This window comes from Phoxinus phoxinus (genome assembly GCF_949152265.1).
Source record: "Phoxinus phoxinus genome assembly, chromosome: 1".
Classification (NCBI taxonomy): Eukaryota; Metazoa; Chordata; class Actinopteri; order Cypriniformes; family Leuciscidae; genus Phoxinus; species Phoxinus phoxinus.
Window position 1 is genome coordinate 12,275,768 of NC_136876.1, and position 13,505 is coordinate 12,289,272.

General features: G+C 41.7%; 1 protein-coding gene across 1 annotated transcript in view; it reads left to right on the forward strand.

Annotated features, from left to right (window-relative positions):
* The first annotated feature begins 2,056 nt into the window (after positions 1 to 2,056).
* Positions 2,057 to 13,505, forward strand: part of LOC307001204 (interferon-induced very large GTPase 1-like) — a 41,661-nt gene continuing 30,212 nt past the window's right edge. Inside the window, exon 1 of the mRNA XM_079617423.1 lies at positions 2,057 to 2,155. Within this exon, the coding sequence (XP_079473549.1) occupies positions 2,143 to 2,155 (13 nt within the window). The 5' untranslated portion in view covers positions 2,057 to 2,142. The remainder of the gene's footprint in view (positions 2,156 to 13,505) is intronic.

Sequence of the window (13,505 nt, forward strand, 5' to 3'; positions counted from 1 at the left end):
TCAATAGCACACATTAAAGCTACAGCTTACCGTACTACTTATTTGGGTATAACTGAAAAATTCACAAACAGCTGTAGGCTACGTATAATTTTAACATTTTGCCTATAGATAAGAACTATATGCAATCAGTAAATGAGTTATGCAGGTTTTATATATTTAAAACAGCACTGGAAGGTTCGCTGAATCACACAACACTGTAACTATTTTCATTGATGAAGCAAAAATAAACCAAATATCTGATCATATTGTGTCTGAAATGTCTTCATTTTAGAGTGCATGACTTACCGTTGTGTTTCATATTGTTATGTGTATATCTCTGTTGTACAATGCCACTGTTTTTACCAAGGCAGCAGTTTTTTCTTGAGTTGGGGATTTCTGCCCAGACATGGCAACAGAGCTGAAGGTTGGCTGGAGAAAATAAGTCATCTTGTGAAAAAAGAAAATGACACGCAAAAAGGAAGTGGCAATGAGACTTCTCCAGGAAGTGGCAATGACTGCATCAACATCTCTTCTCCCCCCTTCATATTAACATGAGTGGAAAGAGCTCAGCAAGACTCAACAAAACTGTATCTTCATGATGACATATAAATATATTAAAATAAATCTTTAGCCTGTTGTGAACCAAATAACAGACAGAAAATATACCGTTTGTTCTGTTGTTAATAGATCCTGTGAAAAATATGAATGATATATTAGTGAGATGTATTATATATTTAGCATGGCAACTAAAGATTGATTGATGTTGTTTGACCTCTGTGATTATGACGCTTCTTTGGTGTGATGTGGTGTTGTGAAATGTGTGGATTCCACAAGCGGGTCTTTATTAAACGATCTGAGCATAATATCCAAACAATAGTCACAACTCATAATCAGGTCACACGTCACAGTAGTGATGTTACGTATGACACTGAAGCTTCGATGTGCGTAACGCGTAGCCTACTATACGACGCAATTTCTATTGAAACCCCGTATCGGGGTGTGTATTGGCGATGACAGATGAAGCCTCACTTTAGGCTTGTTTGAGATGAGCAAAATCTGCGCAGAACCGATCACCGGTGATCACCGCGAGATGCATGCCGGTTAGAAATGTGTCCGACTGCGTTCCGCCTGGCTCTGATGTCATGCTGACGTATGTCAAAAATCTCTCGCGAGCGCAAGGCACACCTGTCGGATTCTGCAGTCGAGCGCAGCGGATCAAAAGCATGATGGGAAACGACTTGCTGACGACACAGCTTAATGCTCATTGGTTTAAACAACCATGATGTAATGTTCTCTTTTAAAATGTTTGATATTAAAACTCTGATATCATGTTTTATGTGTATAAATGATCTGTGAATATTCCCAAACTCTCTGACAGTGCGATCTCTATATGGATTATGTGATTATGTAATTAATATATATATATATATAAACACATGTATTAAAGAAAAAAAAAAGATTGATAAACACGTATTTGGAATGGGATTATATAGCCTAACAAGTGATTTGGGTGTCTTGTTCATTATATTTATTTTCATATTTAAGCAACAGAACTTAAATTACATCCAGTTTATTAGCAACACTGTGCACGAGCGTGAATCCCGTGAATCCCGCGATATCCATCTTTGATCTCACAGGTGTCAGATCCACTGTGAGAAGAGAAAACTGTCCGGCTTGCCTGCACTTTTTTCACTCCTCCCCTCGCTTCAGCCGCCTACTCTCGCATACAATTCAGGCGAGGCGAGGCGCATCTCAAACAAGCCTATTGTCTAATCACTTGCGCGTTTCGCTTTGGGTGTCATAAGGCTCGAACCCCAGATCTTACTTAACGAGTCCTTGTTGGCCCAGTCTGGTTGATGGGTTTGTGAGGAGAGTGTAATGTTTCTTATTTCAGTAAAGAAACGTTTTGTAATAAAACTTATCTTTTATTCACTTTCAGGTCGCTAGCAGGAACAGCAACAACACATGTAGTCTTCTAACTCTCTGTCTGCATACTCTGCCGGTAAGTGTAATGCTACTGACACCTAGTGGTTAGTTTCTGTACTCCATGATGAGCCGGAAGCGGATGGGAGGGACTGTATAGAGAGGGGAGGGCTCTCTATACCGTACTGCCTTTTTTCTTGCTGTAGTTGCGGTCAGCACGGACATTTATTTCTTAACATTATGGACTGTACAGGTAAATATGTTACATGTTTGCTATATGAAACGTAACTGTGAGATTAAATACTAAAAGACGAGTTTAGAATCATTCTAAATGTGTTTATTAACGTTATGAGCTGTCAGTTAGTTTCACTTTCATTTTTTTCAACTCGTTTTCAACTCGTTTATAAAATACTTAATTGTTGGGAAGCTGAAATATTTTCTGATGTCAAGTCAAGTCAAGTCAAGTCAATTGTACCGATGTTGGAGTATATAATTGCAAGGACGTAGAATTTAGTAGGGACGTAATTTCGATCAAAAGTTAATAACCACTGTTGTCCGGATGTGACTTGTGGTTTTTATGTATTGGGTTTATTTTATTTTATCTCACACTGAGCTAAAAGTGTAACCCCACAGCGCACTTACTGTTTGCTCATATATGGCCAGAATGAGGTCAAAGTGCACACAAAGACACTATACCAAATATGCATTGCAGCATTTTGATCGTTACCGTTTTTGGAGATTCATAAGCTGATTCTTGATATCTCTTTGTGTCCATTTGACAAAGTAGTTAAAATGTTATTATTCATTTGCATAAATCTTATTATGCATTTAAAATGTTTGTCTTATTATGCATTTAAAATCCTTCATAAATGATTATTGGACTGCTGTTACTCATACTGCAAGAAGTTAATAACACCTCTGACTGAATACTGAATCTATGACTATGATTGTTATCAATAACAAACCAACATCACACAGATTAGTTATCAGAAAGAACTTCTGTAGACGTCTGACAGGAATAAAGTCAGTCTGGTTAGTAATAAGTGAAGCTGGTAATGCTGTTTGTGGAGTTGTGTATTCCTCCTCTGCTGATATCTTGAGAGATTTACTGTATTTTATCTTCAGTTCATCTGTCTGAGTAAAGCTGTAGTTTGTGTTCTTATTTCTCTCTCTTTCAGTGCTTGTTCAGCTGGTGTTTGAATGATTGAAAGAATGTTTCAGGCTTCATGTATTAACATTCACGAAACTAGTCATTTTTATGTTATTGGAATGTTACAAATCAACGTTCCTAGAATGTTAAATTGTTAATCAAATTATTTGTGTCATACAGCACGTTTATATGTCACAAGCTTCAAATCAGAATATATTTTTTGACATGGCGCACACTGCACGAATATACAGAGTTCCCCTGTTTTATTTTTTTTAAACAGCAGACTTAATTTATCAATTTGTGGTCCTAATTTGGAGACAATGAGCATATGAAGCGTTGTGCCGCTGCTTATGACACTGTAAAAATACCCAAAACCAGTCGTCTGTGGATAAGAATACGAAACAAGCACTGGTGGGATGTTGTCCTGCTTCACTTTACAGACGCTGCTGAGTGAAAGGAGAAGAATGACGGGTCACTGACGGGAGAGAGAGATTCAATACATAGCCTATAAATATTTGTTGTGGATGCAGTGCTTTTGAACACTTTTCCTTTGGCATGCTGTGTTTTAATATTTTAGCTATACAGAGATAATTGCTTATCATGATAATAGCAGATTGTGCAAATATAATGCACAACAAGGTCTATCTGTTTCCATTCAAATAAATCAATTAAAAATACTATTTGGTCGGTGGAAAAGATTGAGAAAAACTTTCTCTGAAATGTATTTTACACTAGTTGATTTATTTATTCAAGAACAAGGCAAGGATAGGCTACTAAATGATTTTTATTAATGTAATGTGACGGCACATCCGTATTTCATATTTTCCTAATGTCTTACCGTTAAACATGTTATCACGTGGATGAATAATCATATGCAAATGATATGCAGATGAGGATATGCATAGTAAAACTAGGCGTTGTAAGCTCCATATATGGTTATTTCGGGGAGGAGACGCATGTGCGCACAGTCTTCCGCTGACTGGGATTTATAAAGTGAACTCTGCGCAGGTTCTGGCGTACGCACGGTTTTATAAGTCTGAATATTTTTTTGCGCACGCCATTTTTGGCTTTCGGGCACACGTACACTTTTAGTAAGGATCCTACGCACAGTTTTATAAATGAGGCCCCCAGACGTCTAAATCGGTGTATAACAAATCGGTAATACTTTACAATAAAGTTAAATGTATTAAACTCTAGTTAACTACATTAATTAACATTAACTATTAATAAACTGCACTTCTACAGCATTTATTAATCTTTGTTAATTTCACCATTTACTAGTAGCCCTATTGAAATCACAGCAAGTAAATAAAATAAAGAAATATTAATACAATTTTTTAAACATGCATAACCAAAAATAACACAGCTACACTGTCTTGTAGAAACACAGAGATATCACAAATTAGCACATGAATCTCAACAATGGTGGCAATATTTTTTATTATTATTATTATTCATCCAGCAGTGCATGCTGGGAGTGTTATACTATCCTGGAACCCAGCATTTATTGCGACATGAAACTTTTGATTGTCACCATTGTTGAGATTCATACGCTGATTGTTGATGTCTGTGTGTGCCTGAGTCAAGCCGGAGTTAATAAAAAATTTTATCCACTGTATGATTTAAATATTCTTCAGAAGACCTGATTACAGAAATATTGCTGGATTTCATGTTGTAGATTATCAGATATATGGTATTATACCCATAAATTCATAGCTTACATACAAATAAGAGCAGAAACTCACTCATGGAAGATTATGACATCAACACAAAAACACCTAATATACTTCCCCTTGATATTTTCTTGCCATAACAAATTTGTTTTATTAACTTACTGTTACAACAGTCAGAGAGGGATCAATGGTAAAAAGTAAAGGTACAAGAGACCAACTAAAGCAAATACTGATCTCCATCATGGTGACAACAAACTTTATTATTAACTAAATCCCTGTTCATTCTCAACAATAACTTTTGTACATGTGTCAAATAAATAATGTGAAACTGGTTTCACACTTGTGTGGCTGGAAGTCAGTTGTAGTCAGAGGTGGAAAGTCCAGGGGTCAGAAAGTAAAAGTCCTGCCATATGTTTATTCCACCCATGAACTCACACAGCAAAAACTCCAGTTTATTTGGCTCCAGACTCAAGAGTGTTAAAGTTAATGAGATAATTAAGTGATTGATTCATTGATTTATTGATTTATTGGTGTGGACTCATATAAACACTGAGCAGTGTTAATTTAACACTGGGGATTTTGCTGTGTAAGATATACTTACTTGACTCATTATTGCAGTAAAACGTCTCATCTCTCAAACGTGGCGTTCTCTTCCTGATTGCGCAGCTTCAGTTTCCTTTCCTCACGAATCACATGTTATTTCAGCTTTTTCATTTCAAGTTAACTGTTAGCCTTCACCAGAGCGAGGACGCACTGAAGCGTTTTTTTTTTATATAGTTCAAAGTTACTATCAGATTTAATGTTATTACCTTGACAAACTATACATCATTAAAAAGATATAAGTCTCACGTTTCAGTATTTGACCACTATTGTATTCTGAGAAACTTATAGTGACAGTTATGTCTTAATTTGTGTCAGGATTTATGTATTGAAAAAATGAGTCGATACCTTTAATATGAATTATGAGCATCAGCCGCGTCCATTCAAAAAAAACTCCCGTGTTGTCATGAGAACGCGTGACAAAACAACGTCCCTCAGGGCTTTTGGCTCAAAAATGTGCAGATTTGGAGAAATATTGATAGATTCTCATAGGTTTACATCATATTTCTATAGACAGGAATAATATTTATTGAATTTATATCCAAATGCGTCGATCTAAACATAAAGAGCGCTGGATACTCTGATGTACTGTGTTTTCAATCCATACAGCAGACTGAGGGCGCCATTTGCACAGAATTTTTCCAAATATGGTGCACAGTGCACTCACGAAGAAGAACCATAACCTGTGACCTTCCAGGACGTCACTCACATAAACAACGCTATCAGAGATCGCTGTAACATGCAGATAAAGATGTTTTGAAGACAATAAACATGATTGCAATGATATTTGATTTACCTGTGTTCTTCGAGTCATGTCAGGTATTTTTATAATAATAGATTATATTTATAATGTAATGCTAATCGATATAGACTTTAGCATTGTGCAGAATACCATAACATAATATATGTTCTGTCTGATTTTCTTTTCTGAAGCCAAATAAGATCATAGAAGATTATTTAAAACACTCGACTTGCGCTATAAAGTAAGTTTGGAGCACACACATGGTTTTAATCTCATAAATTGTCGTGTATTGATGGTGTGCTAAGCTAACATGCTAGCTAGCTCTCTAGTTGCACCTGCCATCTAGCTGTTATTTTTTATGATTTTTTTCTAAATCGGAATGCTTACTGAAATATTTCTTTATTTAAGAAAGGCATTTGATACAGTTTCAAATGTGAAGTGAAGATTATGAAAGAAATTAGGGGGTGAAAAACCGTGAATAGCCAGTCGTTAGGCATTATAATGGAGACAAAGGAAAAGCATATTTATGGCCATAAGCAGGCTGGAGAGGTGTAAATGTGAGCAGGAGAGACTGTCACTGAATGGGTCTCGTTTGCACCACAAAACAATAGAGACAATAGACTGAATAGATGCTAATAGATGACAATAAACACAAGTTTGCATTTTAGAGTCAATTCAAAATAAAGTCATTTGAGATGATCTTGAAAAACATTTAACAAAATACAGAGTTTTAGACTTATCACCTTCAAATTTTAAATATAACATGGTCAGACATGTGTCTTTAGCTGGAGTGCATTTCTAGAGTGCTGACGGGCCAACTTCAATTTAATTTTCATGAAGATGTTTCATAAAAATAAATTTCTAATAACTTACACAACTTTGAAGCTATTCATAATTTTTTTTTTCATTATGACAATAATTCATTCTACATTTCCAATAAAGTGCCAGGTGTCAGCTTTCAAATGAGATCATGCTTGTGCTTTTAGGACAAAGCGTCAATGAACTGAATCTGTTTTCGGTTGAGAATGCAATTTCTGGGGATTTTTCAAAAGTGGCGCTGAAGGCTAACAGGTTAAAGTTGTTCTAACTCATTGTGTTGTTAGACTCTGTAACCCAGTGGGCATTTGATGTCAATTTAACATCAATATGACGTCACGAAATAGGTAAAAAATTAAAGTCATATTGACGTCAAAGTGTCGATGTCAAGATTTTGACCTCTGCTGATGTCATTTTGATGTTATTTTGATATCATGCTTTGTTGGCATTTGATGTCAATTCAATATTTATTTGACGTCAAGATGTCATAATGTTGCTGTCACATAACTTGACTCATTCACTAATGTAGTGTAGTGTAGTCTAATTTAAATTAAATGTATTTTAACTGAATTTAAATGCAAATTAATTTTGCTTAGATTTGTTTAACTTTGCTGTGTTTAAGTGTGTTAATATTGTCATGAAAGTGTACTTACTTTAAGTTAAACAAAGTGCATTTTGAAAAAGTGCACTTAAAGGTGAACTATGCAGCTTTTTTTATCTTAACCGAACAGCTTCGGAGTCATTGGAATGGTTATATTACTTTTCTCAGGTTGCATTGTGGTCGTCTCGCTATAAGAATTGAGAAGCACCCATTGTCATGAAAGTGTAGCCTTACTTTAAAGTTAAGCTTAATTAGACATTATTAAAAAGTGCATTTGTAAAAAGTGCACTTAAGTGGATTTATAAATATTGTTGTGATGAAAGTGTACATTGTTTAACTAAAACTTAATTAGATATTATTACAAAGTGCATTTGTAAAAAGTGCACTTAAGTGTGTTAAGAAATATTGTCATTAAAGTGCGTTCCCTTTAAGTACACTTAAGTGGTCTTTAATTTTAATTTTAATTATATTATCTGCAAGTGCACTTTTCAAAAAGTATACTTTTATGATTTTAAGCACACAAAAAATAAGCTTTTAATACAATTAAGCACACTTCTTTTTCACAAGGGTACACTGTAAAAAATAAAACATAGATTTTATTTAAATTTAATTAATAAAAATGAGGCAACAGATTACAAGCAATATTATTAATTAAATTTAACAAATTAGAATTGAGTAATAATTAATCAAATTAATTCCTTAAATGTTAACCATTTAAAATTAGTAAAATTTACAAAATATATGTTATTGCCAACATTGAAGACACCTGATGTTAACAAGCAGAATCACTGAAGGAGAAAACCATAATTAAAGTCACCATTATGGAGATCAGTGTGTGTTTTAGTTGGGCTCTTCACCCTTAAATAAATAACTTTAAGTTTTGTTTGGCTGCTGTACATGAGTTATAACAGCCAGATGAACAAAAATAAACGTTGATCTGATGGTGTCGGTTGTGTTTCATAATTTCACAATCATTTGACTTGAATCACTGATCTCATGTAGAGTCCAATTTATGAGTTAAATTTTTTTTATTAATTCTAGCTGCATAATATTATTATCCTTTTTAATGAAATTCAAATGATCAAATTAATAATAATAAAAAATATATATGTGGTTTTTTTTAGGCGCACACAGACATCAAGATTTAGCGTATGAATCTCAGCAATGGTGACAACCTCTGATCATAAGCTCATTATTTATTCATGCAGCAATGCATGATGGGAGCCATGAATGAGTTGTGATTGGTGCAAACCAGAATGCACTGCAACATGCTTTATAAATGTCACCATTGTTGAGATGCACAGGCAGATTCATGATGTCTGTTTGTTTGTTTATTGTACAGGAGAAACTTTTTAGAAATTATTTGAATTACATTGTAAAAGTTAAAAATATTATGGTGTACAAGGTCAGTACTTCTATAGTTAATAAAGTTAACTTAAGTCACAAATTGTACTCCATTTGAGTTCAGTGATTCAGGTCAAATGTTTGTGAAATAATGATTATGTTAAAACACAACCAACACCATCAGATCACCGTTTGTTCATCTGGCTGTTATAACTCATGTACAGCAGCCAAACAAAAACTTAAAGTTAATAATTTAAGGGTGAAGAGCCCAACTAAAACACACACTCATCTCCATAATGGTGACTTTAATTATGGTTCTCTTACGTAGAGTTCTCTCCTACTGCGTCGAATCGACGCTGCGGGAAAGATATTTCTTTGTCGAGATTGAAGCCCAAAAATTAATCCTTAATTTTGTAATATGTAAAACGCTTTTCTGTAGCATACAACCCTAGGCGGAGCAATACAGCTCGCCCATTGGCTGCTCCGCCAGAAAAGCACAGCCTATGCGAGGCCAGTGACGCTGACCAATGAGGGCGCTTCGCGCCCTTCTGCGTCATCTCCCGGCGAAACAGGCGTGGCCTAGGTCTATAAATACCAAGCATAGCTGCTTCCACTCCGATTTTCTTTACTTCACGAAGCTACACGCATCGTTGGACCGGATTCGAGCCACCACAGCCGTCTGACACAGCACCTCAGCAGGACGAGCCCTTACCTGAAGCCGCTGGTCATCGCCGCCTTCAGCCGCCGTTCCCTGCTGCGCTTCTCCGGCGTGGAATATCCTTTCAGTCTTTGTGTGTGTTTTGTGTGTGTGTTCGCCTACTGCGTCACACATTTTTTCCTCACAAAAGAGCAACGAGTGTCTTTTTAAAGATGTCTCGCGTTTCCTGCGGCTCCTGCCGAGCCGCGCTCATCGACGGGGACCACCACGAACTATGTGTTTCCTGCTTGGGCGAGGAACATGCAGCTATCGCTCTCGGTGATGGCGGCTGCCATCACTGCGACATGATGCCAATCGCGACTCTGCGGACTCGCCTGGCATCTTTCGCTGAAGCTGCTCAACCGCCCCCTGTAGCGCCGCGCCGTAAGAAGCGCCGCGCTCAGCGGGTCCCGGAACCTCCCTCCACGAGGAGCTCGCCGCCGCCGCCGCCGCTAGCTCCTCTCAACGTTTCGCTCGAGTCGCTCACCGACGGACAACAGCCGCAGCACGCCGCTTTGTCCGTTATGGAGGACGACCAGCAAGCTGTATCTGAGGGGGATGACGACTGCTGTTCGCTTCTCGCTTCGGAGAGCGAGGGATGGGCGAGCTCTGTGGACCTCCCCTCCCCCGCCGTTCCGGAACGTCGAGGAGGGAAGATCAGCATCGAGACAGAGCTGATGCGTCTGCTCACACAGGCCGTGTCGAGCCTCGGCCTCGAGTGGAGCCTCGGCCTCGAGTGGTCGACGCCCGAACAACCTGCACTCAACCGGCTGGATGGCCGCTTCCTCTCTGGAGACCGCGCTGCGCCCCCCTCCAGACACGCACCATTTCTTCCTGAGCTTCACGAAGAGGTAGCGAAATCGTGGAAGGCGCCTTTTTCAGCCAGAGTGCGTACTTCTGCCTCGCCAGCATTCTCCGTAGTGGACGGTGCTCGAGACAGAGGCTACCACGCTCTCCCTCCGGTCGAGGAGGCTGTAGCGACTCACCTTTGCCCACCCTCTGCTGGACGGCGGGCTAAGGGAGTCCTACCATCGAAAGCTTGCCGCACATCGTCAGCTCTGAACGGCCGCGTGTATTCCGCCGCCGGACAAGCTGCATCGGCGCTGCACACCATGGCGGTGCTCCAAATCCACCAGGCTAACTTCCTCTGCAAGCTAGACGAGGAAGGCCCGGGCGCGATCAGTGTTCCGGACTTACGTAGCGCCACAGACCTAGCTCTTCGCGCTACAAAGTCCGCCGCACACGCCATCGGCAGGATTATGGCCTCAGCTACTGTTTCCGAGAGACATTTGTGGCTGACTCTCTCTGAAATGGCGGAGTCAGAGCGCTCTGCGTTCCTCGACGCTCCCATTTCACCGACGGGCCTCTTCGGATCCTCCGTGAAGGACTTCGCGGACCGATTCGCCGAGGTACAGAAAACTTCGCAGGCCATGAGACATTTTCTGCCAAAGCGCTCCAGTTCCGTAACAGGCCGCCCTAAACAGCCGCCTGCCCGAACTCAGCAGCGCCCCGCGCCCGCCGCACCGGCCCAGCAGCAACAGGCCCGAGAGAGACCACGGTCTCGCTCCGCCGGACGCCGCCCGCCACCGCGTGGTCCTCGGCCCAAGATTTCACTCAAGCCCGAGGCCTCGGCGCCATCCTAGCCCTGCTAGGAAAAAGACGGTGTTCGGGTCCCGCTGCGGCCGGACTTCCACCAAAGATTTTCGCTTGTACAGCCCTAAGTTCCGTGTTTGTACCAGTGTATTTAGCAGCCAACAAACCGGCCGTAAAGCCCGTTTGCCTGCACACAAACGCCGTTTTCACGGCGACCCAGATAAATCTAAAAAAGAGTTTAATTTCTGGTGTTCCGGCCAAGGCCGATGGTGTAATGTGTGTAACTGCAATGCCCACCCAGTGCCCATTCATTCACACAAGCACAGCCCCGTTCAACACAGGGTTTGCACACATAAAATCGGCTCATGCCGATTGTGCTTTGCATGTAGTGAGCGTGCCCACTATCCAGTGCCCACAACCACTACACACTGCACGTTCCGCGGTTTCTGTAAAAACGAAACTAACGAACGGTCAAGTCAGTACACAAACACAGTGTCCCCGGTGTTATAAATGTGCCCGCCACCAAGCGCCCACGTTTATTCACAAACATATCGAGCCCTACGGGACTCGTCCCGCGCGCTCTCTCTCGACACAGAGAGCCGAGCGCGCGCGGGATGCATACTGTGTTAAACATGCCCCCCGCCTCACACGCCACGGCGTCCATGTCACAGCACACGGTTGCTCTCGTGTCGCCGCCATTTCGCGACCAGGGCCCAGATTACATTCAACCCCTAGTCACACGTGCAGATGCATGGGAAAGACTTCCCGGGGTCTCAGAATGGGTGCTAGAGACTATAAAAAGAGGCTATTCGCTACAGTTTCATCGACGCCCTCCCCGTTTCACGGAGAAAGTCGAAACTACGGTAAAAACAGAAGTAGCACATCTACTTCGAGCCGAAATAGCGAAGCTATTGAGCAAAGGGGCCATAGAGCCTTTATCTCAAGCTCAGAGCGAAGGGGGTCTGTACAGCAGATATTTTCTGGTACCGAAAAAAGACGGGGGTCTCAGACCCATTTTAGATCTCAGGCATCTGAACAAAGCGCTGACAAAGCGAAAGTTCAGAATGCTCACGACCAGAGCCATCCTCGCGCAGGTTCGCAGAGGAGACTGGTTTATGGCAATAGATCTGAAAGACGCGTATTTTCACATACAAATTGCGTCACGTCACAGGCGATTTTTGAGATTCGCCTTCGAGGGCCAGGCATATCAGTACACAGTCCTGCCATTCGGCCTGTCTCTAGCACCTCGTACATTTACAGTGTGCATGGACGCGGCGCTGGCACCCCTGAGACTCCGCGGCATTCGAATTCTGAATTATTTGGACGATTGGCTGATTCTAGCTCAATCACCTTCAGAACTCATCCGCCACAAGACCCTAATTCTCGATCACCTCGAGTGCTTGGGTCTGAGAGTCAATTGGGAGAAAAGTTCACTGTTTCCCAGTCAAAGGATCTCCTTTTTAGGACTGGAGCTGAACTCGCTGTCTATGACAGCTCGACTGTCATCACAACGCAGGCGAAATTCCCTGCGGATGGCGAAATCCTTCCGCAGCGGCCACATAGTGCCGCTCAAGAGATTTCAGAAAATGCTAGGCCTCATGGCCGCAGCATCGACAGCTCTACAGTTGGGCCTGCTGCGCATGCGCCCACTGTAGTTCTGGCTAAAAGCGCGTGTACCGCGCCGAGCATGGGTCCACGGTCGTTATCGCCTCAAGGTCAATCAGGAATGCGTTTCAGCCCTGACACCATGGAGAGCGTCAGACTGGTACCGGTCAGGTGTAAGCCTGGGGACTTCTTCGAGCCTGAAGGTGGTGTCCACGGACGCGTCCACCTCAGGCTGGGGAGCACTGCTCGAAGGCAGACCGTTTTTTGGCCAATGGGCAAAACGAGTCGAACTACCGCACATAAACTGCCTAGAAATGATGGCAGTGGACTTAGCGCTGAGGCGCTTCTGTCCTCGGATAAAAGGACACCACGTCCTAGTCCGTTCGGACAACACGTCGGTAGTAGCCTATATAAACCGCCAGGGTGGCGTGAGATCCCGAAACCTTTACAGGCTGACGGAACGCATACTGGTATGGGCCCAGCACAACCTGCGCTCGCTGAGAGCGATCCATGTGCCTGGTCGCCTGAATGTAGGACCAGACAGACTCTCACGGAACAATGTTCCGACAGGAGAATGGTCCCTACACACACAGACAGTGCGTCTGCTGTGGAAAACGTTCGGCAGAGCGGAGATAGACCTGTTTGCAAACCAGGAAAACGCTCACTGCCCGGAATTCTTTTCAAAGAGCACGAACGCGCTCGCCAGAGTCTGGCCCCGCCGTCCGCTCTATGCTTTTCCCCCTGTCTCGCTCCTGCCCCAAGTGCTCGAGCGAATCAGGAAA